This window comes from Leuciscus leuciscus (genome assembly GCF_965113295.1).
Source record: "Leuciscus leuciscus genome assembly, chromosome: 11".
NCBI classification, from domain to species: domain Eukaryota; kingdom Metazoa; phylum Chordata; class Actinopteri; order Cypriniformes; family Leuciscidae; genus Leuciscus; species Leuciscus leuciscus.
Window position 1 is genome coordinate 5,791,983 of NC_138735.1, and position 24,590 is coordinate 5,816,572.

The 24,590-nt window shown below is 44.0% G+C and overlaps 1 protein-coding gene across 1 annotated transcript; it reads right to left on the minus strand.

Moving 5' to 3' along the window:
* Nucleotides 1-8,066: 8,066 nt before the first annotated feature.
* LOC309508754 (uncharacterized protein) lies at nucleotides 8,067-9,288 on the minus strand. The gene is made up of 3 exons (XM_082183215.1): nucleotides 9,090-9,288; nucleotides 8,746-8,886; nucleotides 8,067-8,411 (listed from the first exon to the last, which is right to left on the minus strand). Exons 1-3 carry the CDS (start codon nucleotides 9,181-9,183, stop codon nucleotides 8,134-8,136), a joined length of 513 nt encoding a protein of 170 aa, XP_082039341.1. The 5' UTR covers nucleotides 9,184-9,288; the 3' UTR covers nucleotides 8,067-8,133.
* Between the last annotated feature and the right edge of the window lie 15,302 nt (nucleotides 9,289-24,590).

Here is a 24,590-nt window from a genome sequence, read left to right on the forward strand (position 1 = left end):
TATTTGAATTGGGGAATACTGAAATCTCAAAAACTGCTTAACAAACTCAGTTAAATAACATATTTCACTGAGAACAACACTGTTTGCCTCTCTTGCTCAAATTGCGTTAAAATTTGTATTTTTGGCTTGGTGCAGTTGTAGGCGCGAGCTTCTATGGTAACCGGCGCCTCTGGCGTTGCAGTGATGCAGAGCCGTTGAAAGAGAGTTGCTACAACTTTGATCTCGTGGTTCATGTAGCTCTCAATTGTGCGCAACAACTGCTCTCAATCTTTTTAAATGGTTTAAGCAGGATATACAGCAGTTTCATTATATTCGCAGCAATTTCTGCTAAATATTAACACATAATATTCATTGATTACAACGAGGACCACATTAACTGGGGCATTTTATTCTGGGGAATGATGGAGAGACAACATTAATGTTTTTCTTGAGTTTAACCCTCATGTTTTCCTATATGATAATGGGGTCACACACTCATACTCCTCAAGTGACCAAACACCTTAAGTGTACCTTTTCATCAATTCAATAAATGTACTATATTTTGTACATACAGATTTGACTCACTTTTGACACCAGCCTCAAGCGGCCAGTCAACGAATTGCAGTTTAACTCACTTCCGTGTTGGTTTCAAGAGAGAGACAGGGAGGTTGCCGCTTGGGAACAAGGTGAAACAAGTGCACTCTGTGAGGTCTTAGGAGACACAGAAGCTCCCTTTGGGATATTCTGCTGTCCCTGCTGTTCCCTCTGCTTCTGCCTCTGCTGCTTAGGGATCCTGAGGCTTTCTCTCAGTTTTGGGGAATCTGCAGGCACAAGTGATCCTGTGAAGTCCCCGAATGCACAAGCCCACCTTTTGGGATCCTTGAGGGCGTATCTGCTCCAGGAGCCCCAGAGGGCACTGCCACTGCCTGTGGATTCCTGGCAGGCACTGTTGCTCCCTGTGGGGTCCTGGCATGCTCAGATAGTCCCACTGGGGTCCTGTCAGGGAAAGGTTTATTGGCTTGGGGCTTCTGCTGCTGCAGCTCCTTCCCCAGTAGCTCAGAGATCAGATTTCTGTTCTCTGGAACCTTGTCAGGGACAGGTGATCCCTGTGCACAACAGACAGGCTTCTGCTGCAGCATCTCCTGCTTCAGTGGCTTAAGGATCTTTAGTTTTTCCCTCTTTGCTGTCTTGTCAGGCACGGGTGCCCCCTGAAGAGAAGACGCTTGAGGCCTCTGCTGCAGCAGCTCCAGTCTTAAAGGCTCAGGAATCTTTAGCTTTTGCATCTTTGTGATTTTGTCAGGCAGTGTTCCCTGAAGTGAAGCTTGAGGCTTCAGTTGCAGTAGCTTTCGTCTCAGTGGCTCAGGGACCTCTAGTTTTTCCCTCTTTGATGTCTTGTCAGGAATGGGTGCTCCTTGAGGAGAAGAAGCTTGAGGCCTCTGCAGCAGCTCCCCTCTCAGAGGCTCAGGGATCTTTAGCTTTGGCCTCTTTGATATGTTGTCAGTCAGTGTTCCCTGAAGAGAAGGAGCTTGAGGCTTCTGCTGCTGTCAGAATATTTACCTTTCGCCTGTCTGGGACCTTTTCTGGCATGGGTGCTCCACGTGGGAAACATGCGAGCACCTTTGGGGCAGGCACAGGTGGTCTCTGTAGAGACTTGGGCACAGGTGCTCCATGTGGTAACCCAGTCACAAGTGCTCCATGTGGGGACTCGGCAGCCACTGGTGCTTCCTGTGGCTTTTTCTGCCTCCACTTTCTCTGCTGTTCCGTGGTTTTTAGTGTTTTATCTGAGTTCAGGGCCTTCTCAGATGCATCTTTGAAGGCCAGGGATGAGGTGAGGTTCAACTTCTTAGAACTGGCATACACGGTTGATTCCTGTTGGGACCTGGTGGGCACAGGTGCTCCCTCTGCCTTTTTCTGCTTCGTGGACTTCAGGGATGTGGGGCATGGAGTTTCTCCTGCTTCCACTGTTCCCCACCACAGCCCTGAGGTGAGGTCCCCATACTCAGGCTCCTCAGAGATGGGATGTGAAATCTCCATTATTGCCCACCATTCCCCTGCAGCAAGGGCCATGGTGAGCTCATCTGAGAGTTCAGGACATAAGGACTGTTCTGTACTCTCAGGAAAACCGATGGGAAAGGTTGACATACTCATATTTATTTTGGATTTGATGATGATCTAAAGAACTGAACAAAACTGCCTTTGTGCAATCTATTCACTATCTATCTCTATCTATAAAAAGAAAGACAGAGAAATGGAAGAGATGAGTTGAGTAAACATATATGGAAAAAATACTCTAAAAAAATAATTTTTGACAGTGTATGCCCATGGCTGTCCATCAGAAGAGACAAGGGAGTCTAGTCCAAGAGCCTCCTTAAAATCTATTCAAAATGAACAATTAAGCTGAAAAAGTTAAGTTATATTTTTGTCAATTTAACTACTAATGTGGACAACTAAGATGCATGTAATGTAAAATATATATATTTTTTTCTATCATGCCTGGTAGTCAAGGTACATTTTATTTACTACATGAATAGAAGAGGATGACAGCAATAAAGGCTCCATTAAACAAACCAATGAGAATAAATATTCAAATGGACATTAGTCTGTCCAAAATGGCCATTAAAGGCACAAGGAGGCTAAATTAAAATAACCTCCTTTTGCATATGTAATCAGTTACAGTCAGAGATACAGAGATAACCATTAAGTCCAATCAGCTTTCATTATCAGTTCAATGTGTCATCAGATCTGCTATTGGTTGGTCAAAGAATATAAAGGATCTCAAAGCAAGAGAGATTGAAAGACAGGTCCATATAAGAATTGATCATATTAAAGGAGTGGTGGAGTTCCTCGCAAAGACAAGATAAAGTCTATGGAGCTCTCCATTTATGAATTTTAAAATAGTCACAGTCTGTATTTGTTGATTTAATGTGTTGTGTTGATTGAGAGAATGTGTCATTAAATTTCAAGAATATAGGAGGATATCATCTGTGTATGGGAGCCAATGAACATATAGGTAACGTTATATTAAAAACATCAAACCCAATTTACATTTTAGCATCCCCCAAATGTTCCACACAAATTACCACTGTATAGCATGCCTATATTCATGTATCTGCATCGAGTAAATAACATTCTATTGTTTAAGTAGTTTCTAATCCGAGTAAAACAAATATTAAAATTCAAATCTCCAAACGAATAAATAAATAAAATGAATAAAAAGCATACTCACGGTCGTTCACCGACTCACTACAAAATGCAAGATCCCTCTACGATACGAACGTTCTACAGATCACTATGACATCACAATGGAGCACGGCGCTCAATAAACTCAAGTGTTTGTGAGTGACAGGAAATCTAGGCTGTTTCGTTGGATTAAAACTGGACATGCAATACAAATACAAAGAGTGACTAAGCATATTTAATCCATGATTGTTCATAAACATATCTGTTTTATCCTTGTACTGAAGTTTATGACCATTTTTTTTTTTTTTCAGGTGCATGTGGTAGCTATGCTGAATAATTCTCAAAATTAACAGCTTCTTATGTTATATATTTTCCCTTTGATAGAGATTATTTTCTAATTTATATTTGATTTATGATTATTTTATTTTATTTTATTTTAATGTTTTCATCTAAATGCTTGTTGCAAATATTTTGGGTTGTATAATAAGCTACGCATTGCTTCAAATTAATACAATTTATCATTGTAGCTGGAGAAGGATGTGTGTGATTGGTTATACGTGCATGTTCGCATCATGCTACTTTATTATTATCGTTATTATAAACGAACTTTATTATGAACAATGCACAGGACAATAGGTACAGAGAACACTACAAATACTGTGCAACCTGCACAACAAAAAAAGACATGTACAGACCAGAGGATAATAACATATTAATTAATATATAGAAGGGGAAAATTTAATATTATGCAGTTCCTTCAGGAGATGAAATGTTCTTGTAGCCTGTTTTGTAATATGATTTAAAGTCCAGATGAAATACATTAAAGCAAGGTTGTGAATTAGACCATTTACATTTGTGAATATGGTATTTTCCAAAGATAATAAACAGTTGAATAACAAAAATAAAATTTTTGGACAAACCACATAAATCAAAGTATAACATGACATCAAAAATATTGATTCTGATGTTTACATTCAATTTTGTGATTATAAATTCTTCCAAATCAGACCAAATTTTTTACAGTGATAAAATAAATGAAAAATAGTCTCCCTATTTGATTGGCAAAAGACACAAGACTCTTCTATGTTTATTTTAAATCTTCTTAGCGTATCTTTAACTGGATAAATTTGATGTAAAATTTTAAATGAAACTTCTTTTATTTTATTATTAATACAGTATTTATAAATAGTAGTATTAGCCTTTTTCCAATTTAAATCACACATGGTTGAATACCAAAAAAACTTTGCAGCAGGTGGAACCGAGCACGAAATTTGATTTCTAATATATTTATTGGTGTATTCTTTCTTTGTAATGTCTGTATCTCCAATAAAAATTCTATTAAATTCAGCACTAATATCTGTGAAGTGTGAATGATATGTGTTTTAGAATTTGAAGTGAACCTGTAGGGATTGCATTAAATACAACTGCGTATTCTTTTGGTGTCACTGGGAAGTTAAAGTTCTGAAGAAATTCTGAATATGACATGAGCAAACCATCTTTGTTCAGTAACTGTCCTAACAGAACTCCTCTATCAAACCATGGCCGACAAAACAGAGACTTCTTTTTATAAAGGATTTTTTGTTATTCCAAATAAAGTATCTATGTGGACTAAAGTTATGTCTATAGATCAATATCCAAGATAGAAAGGCTTGTTTGTGGAAGTCAGCTATAATTTCAAGGGAATTTTATCAATAGAAAAATTACATTTCAGTAGAAAATGTATACCACCAAGAGTATTGAACAAATATGATGGAAAAGCGTTCCAGATGCTGTCAGGGCTTTTCAAGAATTCTATAATCCATTTAATTTTAAAAGGATTATTTATAGTATGAAAATCCAGCACTTCCAGACCACCTACATCCAGTGATAACATATTTTTTGAGATAATGTTTTTTTTTCCTCCATATATAATCATACAGTATTTTATCCAATTCTTTAATTGTATTTTTTGGGATATCTAGTGATAAGGCAACATATACAGAGCGTGATATACCTTCTGCCTTTGATATTAAGACCCTGCCAAATAGAGACAAGTCTGGACATCTTTTTGGAGCAAGCATTTCAACTGTGTGTCGGTGTGTTCAGGAGTTCTGTGCTGCAGCAGCCAGAGACGTTGTTGGTACCAGAACAAATTCGTTTTCCAGATCAGGAGAGGTTTAAAGAAATGGCTGCCTACGTTGAGAACAGATGGGGACTCCCACAGTGTATTGGTGCTATTGATGGATCACATATACCCATAATAGCACCACAAGACTATCACTGTGACTATTTCAACCGTAAAGGCTGGCACTCCATCATTCTTCAAGGTGTTGTGGATGGAAAGGGACTTTTCTGGAATGTTTTCACAGGACTGCCTGGAAGCCTGCATGATGCTCGGGTTTTGAGACTGTCCACACTGTGGGAGTTGGCAAGCCGTGGAAACCACATGCCAGCTAGCACCAAAAACATTGCTGGGGTGAATGTTGGCTACTACATCCTTGGAGACTCTGCCTATCCCTTACAGAACTGGCTCTTAAAACCATTCATTGACACTGGACGGCTAACAGCGGAACAGCGGGTCTACAACGTGAAAATCAGAGCACGTGTAGTGGTTGAAAATGCTTTTGGTAGATTAAAAGGAAGATGGCGTTGCCTTATGAAAAGAAATGACCTTGTGAAATCTATGGTGCTGACATGCTGTGCTCTACATAACCTTTGTGAGAGTCATGGAGAGGCCTATGAGAGTGCATGGGATCCACCTTCAGCAGCAGAGCCTGTGCTGGGACTGGCACAGCCTGTAGAGGAGGAGGGCAGGGATGTCCGTGAGGCTCTGATGCGTTACTTGAATAGTTGACTGTGTCTGTTCTGTAAAGTGTGTTGTCAATAAACGTGTGTGCAGTATTTGAAGAAGTTTCCCTTGCATATTTATTAACCATTTATTATAAATAAATTAGTGCTGGGCAAAGATTAATCGCATCCAAAATACAAGTTTGTGTTTGCATAATATATGTGTGTGTACTGTGTATAATTATATTGTATATATAAATACACACATATGCATGTATTTATTTAAGAAATATTTGCATGTATATACTGTATATACATTTATACATTATTTATATTATATATAAATATAAATCATTTATATATAAATTTTAAAAAATCTTAAATATATACATGCATATGTGTGTTTTTATATATACAAAATAATTATACACTTTACACACACATATATTATGCAAACACAAACTTTTATTTTGGATGCGATTAATCGCGATTAATCTTTGCCCAGCACTAAAATAAATATAATATTAATATAATATTAATAAATAGCATCATTATAAATATTTAAGACCCCAGCTTTGATATTTGACCACTGTTTATGATAAATCTGCTTTGCAGTGACATTAAATTCTTAATTTATTCCAGGAGTGCAAAATTATTCATCTGTAACATTTGATATTTTGAATAGGAATCATCACTCATAATGCAGTCAATCATGTTTTCCCAGGTTTATTTGTGTTCATTTACATGCAATATACAGCATCCATCAGGGCTCTTATCCAATTGCGTGTATATTTGGAGAAATAATTATCACGTTTTTTAAATATTTTGTCACACAGAATAACATTTCTATTCATTTTATGTCAAAACACTATTTTAAACCGCGAGCGGAATATGATACAGATACTCAATGGTGGTTTAAAGTAAGTTTTAAGTGTACTATTAATCTTTTAAATTGTGACATGTAGCTTGATGATACCTGTTGCTCTAATCCACCTGCTGCAAGACCTATTCTATACATACTTTAATTTGTTAAAAGAATTCACATAAGGTTTTTTTTTCTTTTTTTTTCTAACAAGACTTAAAATGATAGGTGGATTATTCATGTGTCGAAGGCCAAGCATAATGCCAGAATAAAGGCTATAATGGCTGAATTCAAACAAAAGAATAACGATAAAAGAATAATGCTGATTAAGTCTCATACCAGCAGAGGTGTGAAAGTATGTCGATTGACTACAATAAAGCATGAATGGGCCAGTTCTCCTCACCAGACATTAGTCATAGACTGTAAATGGGTGTCTACAGGGCAATAAAATATTTGTTAAGAATCTAATCAGCCTTCTCTTAAAAAAAACTCCCCTGATATACTCCACAGCATGGATAATTTCAAAGATATCTTCAGATTTAAAATGGAGCATGAACCCACTTGTGGCTACACTAGTTGTGGTGGTTATCCTAGTACATTCACATAATATTTGTATACATTTAATATATATATTTTTTTTTTAGCTTATATATCTCAATATTAATAACAGTCTGATTAATTCTGAGTCTTGAACTGTAAACTCTTACTTGTAGACTTGGCTTTCTTAATGTATGTTGGTTATGTCTCTATTCAGAATAGACTATTCAAGTGGGGCGTACATGACACCCAAAATAAAAAGGTTGTTGCTCATAAATCACAGCAACCTTTTTATTTTGGGTGTCATGTATGCCCCACTTGCCAAAATTGGAGCTGTCTAGTAAGGGGTTTTACAACAGGTTATCATTATTTATCATTTACATGTATAATTAGCTATATTACATGCTCATGAAATATTAAAGCATCAAAAAGGAAAGTACATGTCTAACAAGTAAATTTTATTGAAGAAAAATGTAAAGAGATCAAACTTTAAACAAAGTGCAAATGTATGTACTGCAAAAAATGTATACAAATAAAGAAAATATAAAGACATATATATAAACACAAATTTACAAGTAAGAAATGTACTCCAAGCAAATTTTAAATGTTGTGCAAATGTATGAAGTGCAAAAAAATATATATAAAAAAAATAAATAAGACATATATATATAAACAAATTTAAAAGTAAAAAATGTACACTAAGCAAACTTTAAACGTTGTGCACAAACGTATGTAGTATAAAAATTATTCACAGAAAAACAAGTAAAAAAATAAAAAACTATCTCTGTGAAGTATGGACTTGGGAGGTTTTAGTCGGGCAGAGAGTTCTGTTCTTGTCGGCCACTCATCGCCTGTACAAGCATCCCCATGACGTTGAGGAAGGCTTGATTGAATGCAGCAGTTTGTGCATTTTCCTCCGTCCTTAAGGCCGCTTCCTGTTCCCTCGCTTGCCGGGCCTCATCGATTGCCATCTGCAAATGGAGCTCCCTCTGTGCCCGGTTCAGTTCCTGCTGTTGAATATCAGCCACCTGCATCTCTCTTAAAACAGCAAGATGCTCCTGATGGTGCATGCTCCGTTTCCTCTTGCCTGGACACAAAGAAAAAAAAGTTAGAATTGTGATTTTTTTTTTTCAAAAGGTTTTTACTAAAAGTAAAAAAAATTGAGAGTAAAAATCAAGCTAACAGAATCACATATCATCAATTAATTTATGAAAGAACTGTTCGTTAACAACCCCATGATCTACAATGTGAACTAATCACAAAAGTTACAGTAGCTAGCAATAATGTATTTATGGTGAGCAACAGGATTTCATGAATATCCAATTTTAGTGCAGGCATTCAAATCGACATAAGAAAAGGATTGGGTAAGCTTAGTCTAAATATATGATTTGTAACAGTAAGTGTTTAGTCATATTTCATACCTGGTACCAAACGCTCTGGTGTCCTGCTGGTGCTGCTGGAGGTTGCTGGTGTAGACGGTCGTGCTGGTGGCGATGGTGCTATCACCGTTGAGACATCACTGCACGGAGAAAGTGCTAACGAGTCAATCGTAGACAGTGCATCTGAAACAAAAAGTTTGTACAAGGTTTGTAATGCACAAATAACTGCAACACAACTCAAACTAGCAACAATAACAAATCCAGAACATTTAAATAATAATTAAATAGGCATAAATTCGATGTAAAAAACAAAATAAAGCTTTACAATATAGATGGTCAATAAAGTGAAACTTTCGAACTTGAAACATTAACATAACACAACGTACCATCCTCGATTGTGTTGTCCAACAACGAGGTGGCCGAGTCCAGGGCACCCTCTCTCCCATTGCTCGCAGGTCGACTTCCGTAGATCGCGTCCATTTGGTCAAACCACTTCCACGTTCTTCTGTTTGTACCACTCCGGCCGTTGTGATCCTTTATCGTTCTGTAGTCACTTTTAAGTTTTTTTTAATTTGTCCCTACACTGTTTGTAGGTCCGGTGGTAGCCGTGTGCGCGTAGCTGAGCTACTTCTTGGAACACTTTTTCATTCCGTGTCGCCCCATCCAGCTCTCGCTGAATCCGCTCCTCGGCAACCAACGAGAGGAACGTCTGCACCTCGTCCATTGACCACGATTCAGCCATTTCTATTTTTAAATTGTTTTACTTCTTTTTTCCAAGTAGATACTTTACAAACAGGTGCTACAGCGTTGGCTGTTGTCTACTGGCTATTTAAATCTAGCGGGTTTAGTGTCTCGTGTCGCAAATACAATGACGCTGGTAGTGACGATTCTGTCTGACCAATCAGTGATCTGCATTGTTTTCACGTCACATTTTAGTATCGGTACGGTAGAGTAGGGGGAGGCTGCAGACCTGGGGTCTCATTTATAAAACTGTGCGTAGGAACCTTACTAAAAGTGTACGTGCGCCCGAAAGGCAAAAATGGCGTACACAAAAAAATATTCAGACTTATAAAACCGTTCGTACGCCAGAACCTGCGCAGAATTCACTTAATAAATCCCAGTCAGCGGAGATTGTGCGCACATGCGTCTCCACCCCGAAATAACCATATATGGAGCTTACAACGCCTAGTTTTACTATGCAGATCATATGCATATCATTTGCATATTATTATTCATCCACGTGATAACGTTTAACGGTACAAGACACATTACATTAATAAAAATCAAGTAGTTGCCTATCCTTGCCTTGTTTTTGAATACATAAATCAAATAGTGTAAAATACATTTCAGAGAAAGTTTTCTCAATCTTTTCCACTGGCCGAATTGTATTTTTAATTGATTTATATTTTTAATGGAAACAGATAGGCCTTGGGCATTATTTGTACGAAACAATTTTCTCAGACAATCTGGTGTTATCATGATAAGCAATTATCTCTGTGGTTAAAACATTAAAACACAGCACGCCACAGGAAGTGTTCAAAAACATCGCATCCACAACAATATTTCTATTGAATTTGAATATAAAAAATGTTGTAACTTCTCAGTAATGATTTCATGTTTAAGTGTTTAACTCCATTAATTTGAATGGCATATTTAATCTAAATGTTTATATCAGAAGTAAAACATAGTTTAAATCATTATTTTATTTATTTAAACTGTTATTTGCGTCAGTTTCACTAAACGGCCCAACGCGCTCGCTGGCGCGGACATTTAAGAAGGTATGGATATTTGCTTCAAGTGACAGGCTTGGTGAGTGAAATTATATTTGTATTATCTTTCTGTATATGTTTAATTTTCTTTAGATTTTCTGTCTAAAAGTGACCAAAAAGACACTTAACTCCAGCTCACCATCGGTGTCGCCAAACTGCTCCATCTCAAAAACGTTCGTACGCATGGGTCAGAGTTTGCGTGCAGGTGCGCACATTTTCCCGTCAAGTTTGTTTTTATAAATCACAACTTATGCGTCGGAAGTGGCGTACGCACATTTTCATCCCCGTTTTGTGCGTACGCCACGTTTATAAATGAGGCCCCTGGAGCCGGTAGATCTACGCCCCAGGCAGTTTTACGCTCCAGGCAGTTTTACGCCCCTGCTGTTCCTGATGCGTCCAGTAGGGGGAGCCTGTACAGCGACACGAATTGACGTCCAAGTGATCTGAGAGCAGGGGCGGGTATAGATATATACACTAGATGTCGCATTGGCTACGGTTTCGTTCCAATGAACTGCAGTAGCCAAGGCGACTTCTATTATCTATACCCGCCTGCGCTCTCAGATCACTTGGAAATGGCTGTGTACAAGAGGTAAAAACGATATAAATACTGTTCGTTTTCTCACACAAACCGCTCGTTTCGTGTCTTGGGCCATCAATGTGTACTTACGATGGGGAATTGTTTAATTTGGACGATGGGGAATTGTTTTAATTTGGACTCTGTGCATGCTCTTTGAGACAGTGACCATAGACCTGCATTATATGACTGACAGACAAGAACGGTTTGACCTAAAAATATAAAAATTGAAACTACTGCGGAAAAAAAGACACCTACATCTTGGATGCCCTTGAGGTAAGCTAAAACATACCAAAATTTTATTTCAAAGTGAACTATCCCTTTAAGCCATCATTACCGGGTGTTTTATTGTCTTTTAAAAGTTTAACACATTCCACCAGTTCAGGTAAGGAAATTCTTCCATCACAAATCTCTCTAAATTCTTCATTTATTTTCTTAGCATTTGTGGAGATGTTATTTTAAAAAGAATCTATGCCAGAACCTGTGGAAGCGGATGAGTATAAGTCCTGATAAAAGCTAGCAACATGTTTTGAGATTACCTTATGATTATTGGTAATACTTCCATTGACTGACAAATTACTTATTGTATTATATTCAGCATTTCTCCTTTCTAATAAAAAAAAGTACTTTGTATTTTTCTCTCCTTTTTCAATCCATTTACATCTGGATCTAACAAAGGCGCCTTTAGTTTTTTCTATGTTTATGTCGTCTAGTTTACTTTGTAATAAAATCAGATTTTCTTTCTCATGTTCATTAAAATTACCGTTAGATTTTATTTGTAAATTTAATATTGCTTTAATGACTTGTGATTCATTTTCTCTTTTTTGCTTTGCTAAATACTTCCCTTTTTTAATAGCCATCTTGCGAATTTCAAATTTTGTTAGTTCCCAATTTTGTCCATAGTTACCAGAATTACAGGCTTGTTTCCAAAATTTTTCAATGATCCTACTAATTTCTAGTTTAAAATCTAAGTTGTTAAGTAATGAATTGTTAAGTTTCCAGTAACTGGAAGTATTATTCTGAGAAAAACAATTGTTCAAGTAAATTTTAATAAGTAAGTTTATGGTCAGTTATACGGCTGGTTCTATCATCATGTAACGGTCACCAGCTGGAGTACCCTTGAAAGCCACCAGAGGGCACTCCACATCAGACACTCACGTTCACTCTCAGACTACATTTCCCATACTCACTGCCCGGACTCATCTCTGATCACTCATCACAGTCACCTGTACCTCATTATCACTGATTGCATTCACCTGTGTCCCATCACCCTGTTAGTCTGTCTATTTATACCATGTTCATTCATTCACTCACCACGAAGTCTTGTTTTAGTGTTACACTGCAATTCTGAGCATTCTCTTGGTTTCCTTGTCTCTTGGTTTTTGGATATCTTGCCTCTGGTCCCTGCCTGTTTTGTTTGTTTGTTTGTTTGTTTGTTTGTTTCTTTTGTTGGACTGCCTATCTGTGTATGACCCTTGCCTGTATCTTGGATTACGCCTCTGGATTGCCCTCAAATAAAGCTGCACTTGGATCTAAACCTTCGTGTCTCGGAACAGTCCGTAACAGAAGACTTCGCCGCTCCCAGATCCAGCAGCTATGACCACCAGGAATCCAGCAGTACAGATCTCGCCTGATCTTCCCAGCATGAGCCGGGAATTCGCTGGACAGATTGCGGCCTTGGCCCTGGATAGCCTCGATTTGTTCCAGTACACCTGGGGGTTTGTTCCTCTCGCTGCCTCTTGCTCTCTGGGTGACGAGGCAATTAAGTTGTGTTACCGGCTGGGGGCTAAGGAGGTCGACCCGAGGGAGCTCCCCGATCTCTCCGGTTTGGATTGGAGAGAGGCACTCTCCAGATGTCAGGAGAGCTTCCTTCCATGGCACGCCAGGTCATCGTCTGCACTTCACGCCAGTCCAGCCGAGCCTGCACTTCACGCCAGTCCAGCCGAGCCTGCACTTCACGCCAGTCCAGCCGAGCCTGCACTTCACGCCAGTCCAGCCGAGCCCGCACTTCACGCCAAATCTGCCGAAGCCAAGGCAGTATGCGTCATGCCCGCCGCCCCTGAGACTGAAAGCATCATGCCTGCCGCGCCTGAGACAGCAAGCGACATGCCTGCCAAGCTAGAGCCTGCACCGCTGGTCCCGTCCAGCACAGAGCCCTCTTCGCCGCTGGTCCCGTCCAGCACAGAGCCCTCTTCGCCGCTGGTCCCGTCCAGCACAGAGCCCTCTTCGCCGCTGGTCCCGTCCAGCACAGAGCCCTCTTCGCCGCTGGTCCCGTCCAGCACAGAGCCCTCTTCGCCGCTGGTCCCGTCCAGCACAGAGCCCTCTTCGCCGCTGGTCCCGTCCAGCACAGAGCCCTCTTCGCCGCTGGTCCCGTCCAGCACAGAGCCCTCTTCGCCGCTGGTCCCGTCCAGCACAGAGCCCTCTTCGCCGCTGGTCTCGTCCAGCACAGAGCCCTCTTCATCGCTGGTTCCGTCCAGCTCAGAGCCCTCTTCGCCGCTGGTCCTGCCCAGCTCAGAGCCCTCTTCGCCGCTGGTTCCGTCCAGTTCAGAGCCCTCTTCATCGCTGGTCCTAACCAGCTCAGAGTCCTCTTCGCCGCTGGCCCTACCCAGCTCAAAGCCCTCACCGCCGCTGGTCCCGTCAAGCTCAGAGCGCGCTGATCCTGAGCCAGAGCTTCACGTCAGTCCTGCCGAGCCAGAGCCAGAGCTTCACGTCAGTCCTGCCGAGCCAGAGCCAGAGCTTGAAGTCAGTCCTGCCGAGCCAGAGCCAGAGCTTCACGTCAGTCCTGCCGAGCCAGAGCCAGAGCTCGTCTGGCCGCCCGAGGGGTCGTCTCCGCCCTGGCCGCCCGAGGGAAAGTCTCCGCCCTGGCCGCCCGAGGGAAAGTCTCCGCCCTGGCCGCCTGAAGGGTCGTCTGCTCCGCCCTGGCCGCCTGAAGGGTCGTCTTCTCCGCCCTGGCCTCCTGAAGGATCGTCTGCTCCGCCCTGGTCGTCTGCTCCGCCCTGGCCGCCCGAAGGGTCGTCTGCTCCGCCTGAAGGGTCGCCTGCTCCGCCCTGGCCACCTGAAGGGTCGCCTGCACTGCCTGCTCCGCCCCGGTCGCCTGCACCGCCCCGGTCGCCTGCACTGCCTGCTCCGCCCCGGTCGCCTGCACTGCCTGCTCCGCCCCGGTCGCCTGCACTGCCTGCTCCGCCCCGGTCGCCTGCACTGCCTGCTCCGCCCCGGTCGCCTGCACTGCCTGCTCCGCCCCGGTCGCCTGCACTGCCTGCTCCGCCCCGGTCGCCTGCACTGCCTGCTCCGCCCCGGTCGCCTGCACTGCCTGCTCCGCCCCGGTCGCCTGCACTGCCTGCTCCGCCCCGGTCGCCTGCACTGCCTGCACTGCCAGCTCCGCCCTGGTCACCTGCACTGCCTGCGTCGCCACAGTCTCCAGGTCCTCTTCCGCTCCACGGGCCTGGCCCTCGATCCATCCCGCCCCCGGGTCCGCCTCCGCTCCACCACCCTCCTAGACAATTTAGGAGCGTCTGGAATCCGCTCCTTAAAGGGGGGGGCTATGTAACGGTCACCAGCTGGAGTACCCTTGAAAGCCACCAGAGGGCACTCCACATCAGACACTCACGTTCACTCTCAGACTACATTTCCCATACTCACTGCCCGGACTCATCTCTGATCACTCATCACAGTCACCTGTACCTCATTATCACTGATTGCATTCACCTGTGTCCCATCACCCTGTTAGTCTGTCTATTTATACCATGTTCATTCATTCACTCACCGCGAAGTCTTGTTTTAGTGTTACACTGCAATTCTGAGCATTCTCTTGGTTTCCTTGTCTCTTGGTTTTTGGATATCTTGCCTCTGGTCCCTGCCTGTTTTGTTTGTTTGTTTGTTTGTTTGTTTCTTTTGTTGGACTGCCTATCTGTGTATGACCCTTGCCTGTATCTTGGATTACGCCTCTGGATTGCCCTCAAATAAAGCTGCACTTGGATCTAAACCTTCGTGTCTCGGAACAGTCCGTAACACATCACATCTTTGACCTTATCTTCAAGGTCATTGGAGATGAGCCAAAAATCTATGTGTGACTGCAAAGACAGACTTCTATTGCTCCAAGTATACATTCTCTGCGATTTGTTCCTTTCACGCCAAATATCCATAAGTCCTAGACGCAAACATGTATTTTTAAGTTCACAATTTATGTTTGCAGGTTTTGGAGGCCATCTATCCAAGTTATCATCAAACACTGTATTAAAATCACCTCCCCATAAAACCTTAGCTTCTGAAAATTTCTAATTAAGTTGACAAATTCTTGCCTCCACATTTTTAAAGAGAGTCTGATTTCTAATTTTGTCATTGCCATAAATATTAACCATTATGAATGGTTTCTGCTCCAATTCACATACTAAAATAATTAATCTTCCTGAAACGTCTTTTTCACTATGTAGAATTTGACCTTTAAAGTTTCCTTTTAAAATAGCCACACCTGCTGATCGATTATTTCCATTCGAAAACCATATTTCACTCCCCCATTGGTTCTTCCAAAAAGATTAGTCTGCTGCACATGCATGAGTTTCTTGAGTAAAATAAAAGTCTGCATTTTTAGCTCTGCAGTACAAAAAAAGAGCTTTCCTTCTAATTAAATCTCTTAAACCTCTGGCATTGACAGAACAAACATAAAGAGACATCAAGTAAGAAAAAAAGACAAAAGTACTAGTTTAACTTTAGTGTTTTCTATAGGCAACAGGTTTCTTGCATAACTAAATGGAATTTTTGCATAAACCATCCTCTTTTCACATTTGGGTTAAATAGCCTAAACCTATTACACTTTGGAATTATTTATCAAACTCTAAAGTCCCCGTAAAACTTTCCTTTATCACGATAAAAGGATAAAGCTGAAAAACGTTATAAACAAAATGTAAACATTTTCAGAACTAACTACCTGTTATACAGTACATAGAGACAGAGCGTATTTAGGCCACGCCCACACCCAGGGGGAAAACAATCAAACGGTCTCCATTGACTTTGCATTGCGAGAGGCTGCCTCCTTGTCATTTCTTGCTTCTAACAAAAGACAGAAAAATGCCTAAAAGCTGCTGTGTGACAAGGTGTACAGCAAACAAGCTAAAAAAAACTGAAATACGTTTGTATTAGCTCTCGACCCCAAAAAACGAGTGTTTTAGGACATAAAAGTGGATACAGACAGTTGAGACAGAGCGTCACGTGTCTCATTACTCTGAGAACTAACGTACGCCACTGGAGGAGACCGTGATCGACAACACATGATAGTTTATCTTACAGAAATATAATATATAAAACTGACATTTGGATATTTGACCAATGTCCAAATGTTTAACTTACTGCACACGTGGTGTATTTTTAGTGCATACTGAGTGTCAGGATCCCACAATTTACCCATTCGTTCCAGCCTGTATCCACTTTTATGTCCTCAAACGCTCGTTTTTTGGGGTCGACAGCTTATGAAAACTTATTTCTGGGTTTCTTAGCTTGTTTGCTGTACACCTTGTCACATAGCAGCTTTTAGGCATTATTCTGTCTTTTGTTAGAAGCAAGAAATGACAAGGAGGCAGCCTCTCGCAATGTAAAGTCAGTGGAGACGGTTGCACTGTTTTCCCCCCCCGGTTTTCCTCTATCTAGGTTGGACGTATTTCTCTGCCATCGATGAACGCTCTCGCCCCGCTGAAATAAGCGGCTTTGCCTTCTTTTCTGGCTTGGTCCACCGCGGGCCACAGTCGAATCCTTGCTTCCTTGTCTGCGGCTGTGAGATCCTCCTTGTAAGACTTGAGTTTGCAGAAAGGGACTCTGCCTGGCGTGTTTCCAAATGAGATCCCTCGCCGTTCTTGAAGTAAATCTGATGATGATCGGCCGTGGATTCCCCCGCTGATCCTACCCGGCTCTGAGTCGGCCGAGTTGGTGTGCGATGTCCACCGCCGCCGTCACTTCGTTTCTCTGCTCCTCTGGGACCACGGCTACGCAGACCTCCTTCACTCTCTCTTTCACCTTTTCCGAGGAGTTTTCAGCCACCCCATGAAGTCGCAGGCACCACCTGCAGCTGTATCGTTCCTGGTCGTTCATCCGCTGTTCCAGTTCTGCAGCTTTTTTCTTCAGTTCCATATTTTCTTTTTTCAGACTTTCGTTTTCTTTTTTCAGACCCATAACATCAGAATGAATTGAGTTTAAACTTTCAAGATGCTCTCAATTCCTTTTGAGTTGTTCTTTATCATTATTTCCAGGTGGTCTGCTCGGTTGTTGATTTTTTCTGAAAGAATCTGTATAATGTTGTTCTGGACTTCCATTAAGCTTGGCTCTGAAGCTGCGGCTGGTTCAACATTCTTTGTTTTTTTTGGTGCAGGGGTCTTACTTGGTGTGGTCGCTTACGCTTTTCTTTAGCGTGGTCCACTTCCATCCCTTCTGCTTTCTGATCGACATTTTGCTAGCAGACCTTTTGCAAGCTAACTTTTCAGAATTGTTTGACGACAGCAATTAAGTTCTGTTTTGTATGTTCAAATCGTCTTTCTCGGTTCTTGTAACGAATCCAAAAATTATTCACTTTATAATTGGGGGGAAAAATATGCACTACATACAAAAATTTTGCAAGAAAACATGTTGCCATACCTCCAGTCCACTCAAGAAAAACGCCTTATCACTGCGCCATCTTGTTAAAACAACAGCCTACAGGAGCTTATTTATAGTCTGTATCAGAAATGTGCTTTTATTGTAATATCTGCTGACTGAATTTGGTTGAGTGGTCTTGCGACAGCTTCACTTGCTTTTTTTTTTTTTTTTTTTTACCAGCTGCAAATACTAAAAATATTATAAATAAGAAGCAGCGCTAGTTTTTGTATGAACAATCGTTAACTGAAGTGCTTATAGTCCCTCTTTTGTCACAGACACTCAGTCTTAGTATCATTATCATGGACTTTTGGTTTGTTTTCGCTAGTTTTCTGTCTTCCTTTGTTCCGTTCTCTTACGAGAGGTTCTCTCGTACTTGCGTAAGTATCTTACGCTAGGGGAAAAGCTCTTTTCCTCGCGATATTGAAGCCAAAAATTATCCTTAATTTTGCAATAATGTAAAACGCATTGCAGCAGCATGCAGACATGGGCGAGACAGCTCGCGCGCCCATAGGCTGCTCTGCGGCAACTGCACCAGCCTATCGATAGAGGCCCCTCATGACGTCAGAACCAATGAGGGTGCTTCGCGCCCAATACGTCATGTCCCGCCGAAAGCGGGATGGGCTAGGGCTATAAATACGGCCCAGAGAGGCTGGTTTGGTCAGTTTTTCATCTCTTCAGCGGGCTACGCATCGCTGGATCCTGAGAGGAAGCCGCACCGTCTGACTCAAGCACCCAGCGGGATTTATCTGCATCTGAAGCTGCCGGTCGACAACTCGCCGCCTTCAGTCGCCATTCCTGCTGACGCTTTCCGGCGTACCTATATCCTTTTCATTGCTGTGTGTGTGTGTTCGCCGCTGCGACACGCACACTTATTTCCTAAAAGAGCACGAAGCGTCTTTTTCAAGATGCCTCGTTCTTCCTGCGGCTCATGCCGAGCTCCACTCAGCGACGGGGACCACCATGTCATCTGTGTTTCCTGCCTGGGTGAGGAACACGCAGCTATCGCGCTCGCAGAGGGCGGCTGCCCTCACTGCGAGTTAATGTCTATTAACTCTGCGGACTCGCCGGGCATTCTTTCTCCAAGCTGCGTCTTCGCCCGCCGGGCTGCCGCGCCGTAAAAAGCGCCGCGCTCAGCGGGTCCCTGAACCTCCTCCATCCCGCGAAAGCTCGCCGGTGCGCCCGCTAGCTTCGCCGCCTGCTTCACCCGAGTCTCTCACCGCCGGTCAGCGGTCGCCGTCTGCCGCCGCTGCCGCCATTGAGGATTACGGGGAAGCCGTACAGGTGGAGGACGACAGTTGCTCTATCCTAGCGTCGGGCAGTGAGGACTGGTCGAGCTCCGCGGACCTCGCACCATCTTCTCACCCGCCCTCTGGGAAGAGAGCCAGCATTGAGGCGGAGCTTATGCGTCTGCTCGAGCAGGCCGTCGAGAGCCTAGGCCTTGAGTGGTCGACGCCCCAGCAGCCTGCACTCAACCGCCTGGACGGCTGTTTTCTGCAAAGGGACCGTACTTCGCAGCCTTCAAGACCAGCCCCCTTCCTTCCTGAGCTTCATGAAGAGGTCGCTAAGTCTTGGAGCGCTCCCTTTTCAGCCAGAGTGCGTACTCCCGTTTCCGCAGCATTCTCCGTAGTCGACGGTGCTAAGGAAAAAGGGTACCACTCTCTTCCTCCCGCCGAGGAAGCGGTAGCCGCCCATCTTTGCCCGCCCTCTGCTGGACGGCGTGCTAAGACGGCGCTGCCATCAAAATCCTGCCGCACTACCTCAGCTTTGCACGGTCGCGCTTACACCGCCGCCGGGCAGGCTGTTTCGGCGCTTCACTCAATGGCCATACTCCAGGTCTTCCAGGCCAACCTTCTCCGAAAAATGGACGAGGAAGGACCGGAAGCTGTGAGCCTACCGGATTTAAGGAGCGCGACGGATCTCGCCCTTCGCGCCACTAAATCCGCCGCGCAGGCCATGGGGCGGAACATGGCTTCTCTCACCGTTGCTGAGAGACACCTGTGGTTAACGCTCTCGGAGATGTCGGACTCGGAACGCTCTGCGTTTCTCGACGCCCCCGTCTCCCCCGCTGGCCTCTTCGGATCGTCTGTCAAGGACTTCGCAGACAGATTCGCCGAGGTTCAGAAAACATCGCAGGCCATGAAACATTTCCTGCCCAAGCGCTCAAGCTCCGCAGCAGGTCGCTCTAAACAGCCGTCTGCTCGCAGCTCCCAGCCGCAACCCTCAGCTGCCGCCGCCCCGCAGCGCCGACAGACCAGGGATCAGACACCGCGCTCCCGCTCCGCCGGCCGCCGCCCCCCGCCGTGTGGGCCACGGCCAAAGATTGAGGTAAAGCCCGAGGCCTCTAAGTCTTCCTAGCCAGTCTACGGAAGCGACGGTGTTCAAGTCCCGCTGCGGCCGGACTTCCACCAAAAATTTTCGCTCGCTCAGTTCCAGTAATTGCGACTGTTCCAGCGTATTCGGCAGTAAACAAGTCGGCAGCACAGCCCGCTTGCCTGCACACAAACGCCGTTTTTACGGCGACCCAGAGTGTATTTTCTGGTATTCCGGCCACGGCCGATGGTGTTATGAGTGTAGTAAAAATGCCCACTGCCCAGTGCCCATTCCTACACACAGACACGGCCCGCCACACACGGCCCACACGAATAAAATCGACTCATGTCGGTTGTGCACCAAATGTAGTGATTGTGCCCATGTCCCAGTGCCCACAAACACTACATGCTACATGTCTCACGGTTTCTGTAAAAACGAAACCAACACACATACAGTCTGCACAAACAGACGGTGTTTTCAGCGTTATAGATGGGCCCGTTGTCCCGCGCCCTCATTCGCTCACAGACACATTAAACCCCACAGGGCTCACCACGCTCGCTCTCTCTCAGCACACCGCTGCAGAAGAACTGAGCGCGGTAAGGCTGCCTGCTGTGATCAGCGCGCCCCTAGTCTCACACGCTGCGAACGCGGCGCTCATGTTACAGCACACCGTTGCTCTCCGCTCGCCACTAGATTGCGACCAGAGCCCAGATATCATTCTACCCCTAGCCACTCACGCGAAAGCGTGGGCAGAACTCCCCGGGGTATCAGAATGGGTGCTGAACATTATAGAAAGAGGCTATTCGCTACAGTTCGGTCGACGCCCGCAACGCAAAGCAGCACGAATCGATTCTACGGTAAAGAAGGAAGTAGCACACCTACTTCGAGCCGAAATAGCGAAGTTACTGAGCAAAGGGGCTATAGAACCCTTATCACAAGCTCAGAGCGAAGGGGGCATGTACAGCAGATATTTTCTGGTACCCAAAAAAGACGGGGGTCTCAGACCCATTCTAGATCTAAGACGACTAAACAAAGTACTTCTGAAACGACGGTTCAGAATGCTCACGACCAAGAAAATCCTCTCGCAAATTTGCCAAGGGGACTGGTTCATGTCGATAGATCTGAAAGACGCTTATTTTCAAATACAAATAGCGTCACGTCACAGGCGATTTTTGAGATTCGCCTTCGAGGGCCAGGCATATCAGTACACAGTCCTGCCATTTGGCCTATCCCTGGCACCTCGCGTATTCACGATGTGCATGGATGCAGCGCTCGCACCCCTCAGGCTCCGAGGCATACGAGTGCTGAATTATTTGGACGATTGGCTGGTTCTAGCTCGATCACAGTCGGAGCTCGTAGAACACAGGACCATATTACTCGATCACCTCGAGAATTTAGGTCTCACAGTCAATTGGGCGAAGAGTTCGCTGTCTCCCAGTCAGAAAATATCTTTCCTGGGCACAGATCTGGACTCGCTGTCTATGACGCTGTGGAGTGCCAGAGGTTCTCTCCTTTTTACAAGAGCTTCTGGATAAGGGCAGAACCCCATCCACGCTCAAAGTTTATGTGGCGGCCATAGCAGCGTTCGCTGAACCACCGCTTGGCCAGTCATTAGGAAGGAACGATCTGGTCATTCGCTTCCTTAGAGGAGCTAAGAGGCTGAACCCTCCCAGACCACCCTCAGTTCCCGTTTGGGACGTTTCCACGGTTCTGTAAGCCATGAAAGGTGCCCCATTCGAGCCAATACAGTCAATAGACCTGAAACTCTTGTCTTTCAAAACAGTGTTTCTTCTGGCTCTCGCTTCAGTGAAGCGCATAGGGGATTTGTAAACGCTCTCAGTGAGCGCGACGTGTATGGAGTTCGGGCCGAATGACTCGAGAGTCATACTCAAACCAAAGCACGGATATGTTCCTAAATCCCTCAACACACCGTTTAGGGCACAGGTTATCTCCCTGTCGGCCCTGCCGGTATCTGAAGAGGAAGGGGACGCAGGCTTCCTTTGCCCGGTCAGGGCGTTAAGAGCCTATGTGTCTCGCTCATCTGTTTTCAGACAGACGGAGCAGCTCTTTGTTTTGTTCAGCGGACGTTCTAAGGGACTAGCTGCGTCAAAACAGAGTCTATCCAGATGGATAGTTGATGCTATAGCGCTAGCTTACACATCCAAGGGCCTGCAATGCCCGATAGGTGTCAAAGCGCACTCCACAAGAAGCATGGCCTCGTCGTGGGCTTGGTCCAGTGGGATTGCCTTGCAAGATATCTGTATGGCGGCAGGCTGGGCCTCCCCGTCTACATTTATAAGGTTTTATAACCTCGAGGTTCCCGCTTTACAAGCTAGGTTGCTCTCGGTTTAAATTTTCAGTATTGCCCGCCCGAATCCTATCGGCTCAGGATGCTGAAACCGCTAGAGCGTCGATCACCGATCGTATGTATACTTCTGTGGGCAGTGCGTAAGTCCCCCATATTTATCAGTCCAGGCCGTGTTCGCCCTGGCTGTGTGGAACACTTGATATAATATGCTCTTATCAGAGCTCTATATTACAGGAATGATGCTATTCTAGCCCCTCTTCCTGGATTCTCTGTGAGTCCCTTGTGATTAGGCACTGTATGAGCCCCGGGCACCTGCCCTTGGGACTTTAGTGTTATGTCTCAAGCACGCACGGCGTTTTACACTGTGTTCCCCTAGCGTAAGATACTTACGCAAGTAAGAGAGAACCTCTCGTAAGAGAACGTACTCGGTTACTAACGTAACCTCGGTTCTCTCTAGAAGAGGGAACGAGTACTTGCGTATCTTGCCGTGCATGCGTCACGTTCTGATTCGCTTCAGCGATGAAAAAACTGACCAAACCAGCCTCTCTGGGCCGTATTTATAGCCCTAGCCCCACCCGCTTTCGGCGGGACATGACGTATTGGGCGCGAAGCACCCTCATTGGTTCTGACGTCATGAGGGGCCTCTATCGATAGGCTGGTGCAGTTGCCGCAGAGCAGCCTATGGGCGCGCGAGCTGTCTCGCCCATGTCTGCATGCTGCTGCAATGCGTTTTACATTATTGCAAAATTAAGGATAATTTTTGGCTTCAATATCTCGAGGAAAAGAGGTTTTCCCCTAGCGTAAGATACTTACGCAAGTACTCGTTCCCTCTTCTAGAGAGAACCGAGGTTACGTTAGTAACCGAGTACGTTTTTTTTGCCACTTATCAGTTGTCACGGATTCTCGCGGCAAGAGCACAGCACCAGAGAGTAATCTTGACGGCACTCGCAAGAAAATGGATAAGTAGGCTACATAATCAAATTCACAAATATCACACCATTTAAACATTATTAAAAATGCATTGGCTACTAAGTTATTAAAACAATATTTGTCAAAGAATACACTTGTTTGTTCACAGTTTGAACGTTCTTGTTTCCATTTGTTTAATTTCAAGATCTGAGGTGAAGCACTAAATTACAAAAATTTAGTAAAAGTTCACTAAAAGTCACATTGCATGCATTTAACATTAAATAAAGCACATAAACAGTACCTGAGATTATCATTGCCACACTTTGTGTTTGTTGTTCCAGCTGTGACGTCGCAGAAAAATAGAAACCCTAAAAAGAATCGTCGCGTGTCGCCGTCGCGGCTGGTTAGGACAAAACTCTGACCATGGAAAAGTTACCTTTTATCGCGCGTCGCATGTAGTTAGGACAATGGGCACACTACTAGACCTCCGATCAGGAGTAGGCTAACGGTTGGAATAAAATAGCAGACAGACTGAACTGCATCAATAAGCTCTTTTTTACCTGACAGACTTCAATTCTTTAGACATGATAATCCTGACATTTACACTAGCTTACATTTTAAGAGAGAGAACATTATATGAATAGATTACTTTGTTAGCACCGCTGTGTGCATCTGTCCCATTGGTCCAATAAAATCCGTCATAATCAATAATGGAAACGTATTTTACTGTTAGTTAAGTGAGGCAAAATAAGTTCGAATAAAGGATTAACTGAAATTCCCAGCATTTAAACAACTTCTGCTCGCGTATTTGAAGGCTGATATTGGATGATTGAGGTAAACGTCATATTATGCGACTATGCATTACTTTACGGAGAGTTTACGACTTAGCTACATTCTATCTTGCGAACAAATGGTGCAATGGAATGAAGTACAGAGTAAGTTACAAAATAGTTAGTAGTTACTAAGCCTCTAGTGTGGACTTTACATTCCAATTTAAGAAAGAGCTTAAAAACGGCTGGTGCAAGCCTACCCTGATCCGTAGGGTTTAATATGGTGTTGGCCCACCTTTTGCCGCTATAACAGCTTCAACTATTCTGGGAAGGCTTTCCACAAGAACTATAGGGTTGTGTTTATGGGAATTTTTGACCATTCTTCTTGAAGCGCATTTGTGAGATCAGGCACTGATGTTGGACGAGAAGGCCTCGCAGTCTCTGCTCTAATTCATCCCAAAGGTGTTCTATCAGGTTGAGGTCAGGACTCTGTACAGGCCAGTTAACTCACTCATCCATGTCTTTATGAACCTTGCTTTGTGCACTGGTGCACAGTCATGTTGGAACAGGAAGGGGCCATCCACAAAGTTGGGAGCATGTAATTGTCCAAAATGTCTTGGTATGCTGAA

Bases quoted from the DNA above. Each gene is read 5' to 3' on its own strand.
- LOC309508754 (XM_082183215.1), bottom strand. From the start codon at position 9,183: ATGGACGCGATCTACGGAAGTCGACCTGCGAGCAATGGGAGAGAGGGT. The intron at 8,887-9,089 runs GTACGTTGTGTT...TTTTTGTTTCAG, and splicing joins GGACAACACAATCGAGGATG to ATGCACTGTCTACGATTGAC. The intron at 8,412-8,745 runs GTATGAAATATG...CTTTGTGTCCAG, and splicing joins ACCAGAGCGTTTGGTACCAG to GCAAGAGGAAACGGAGCATG.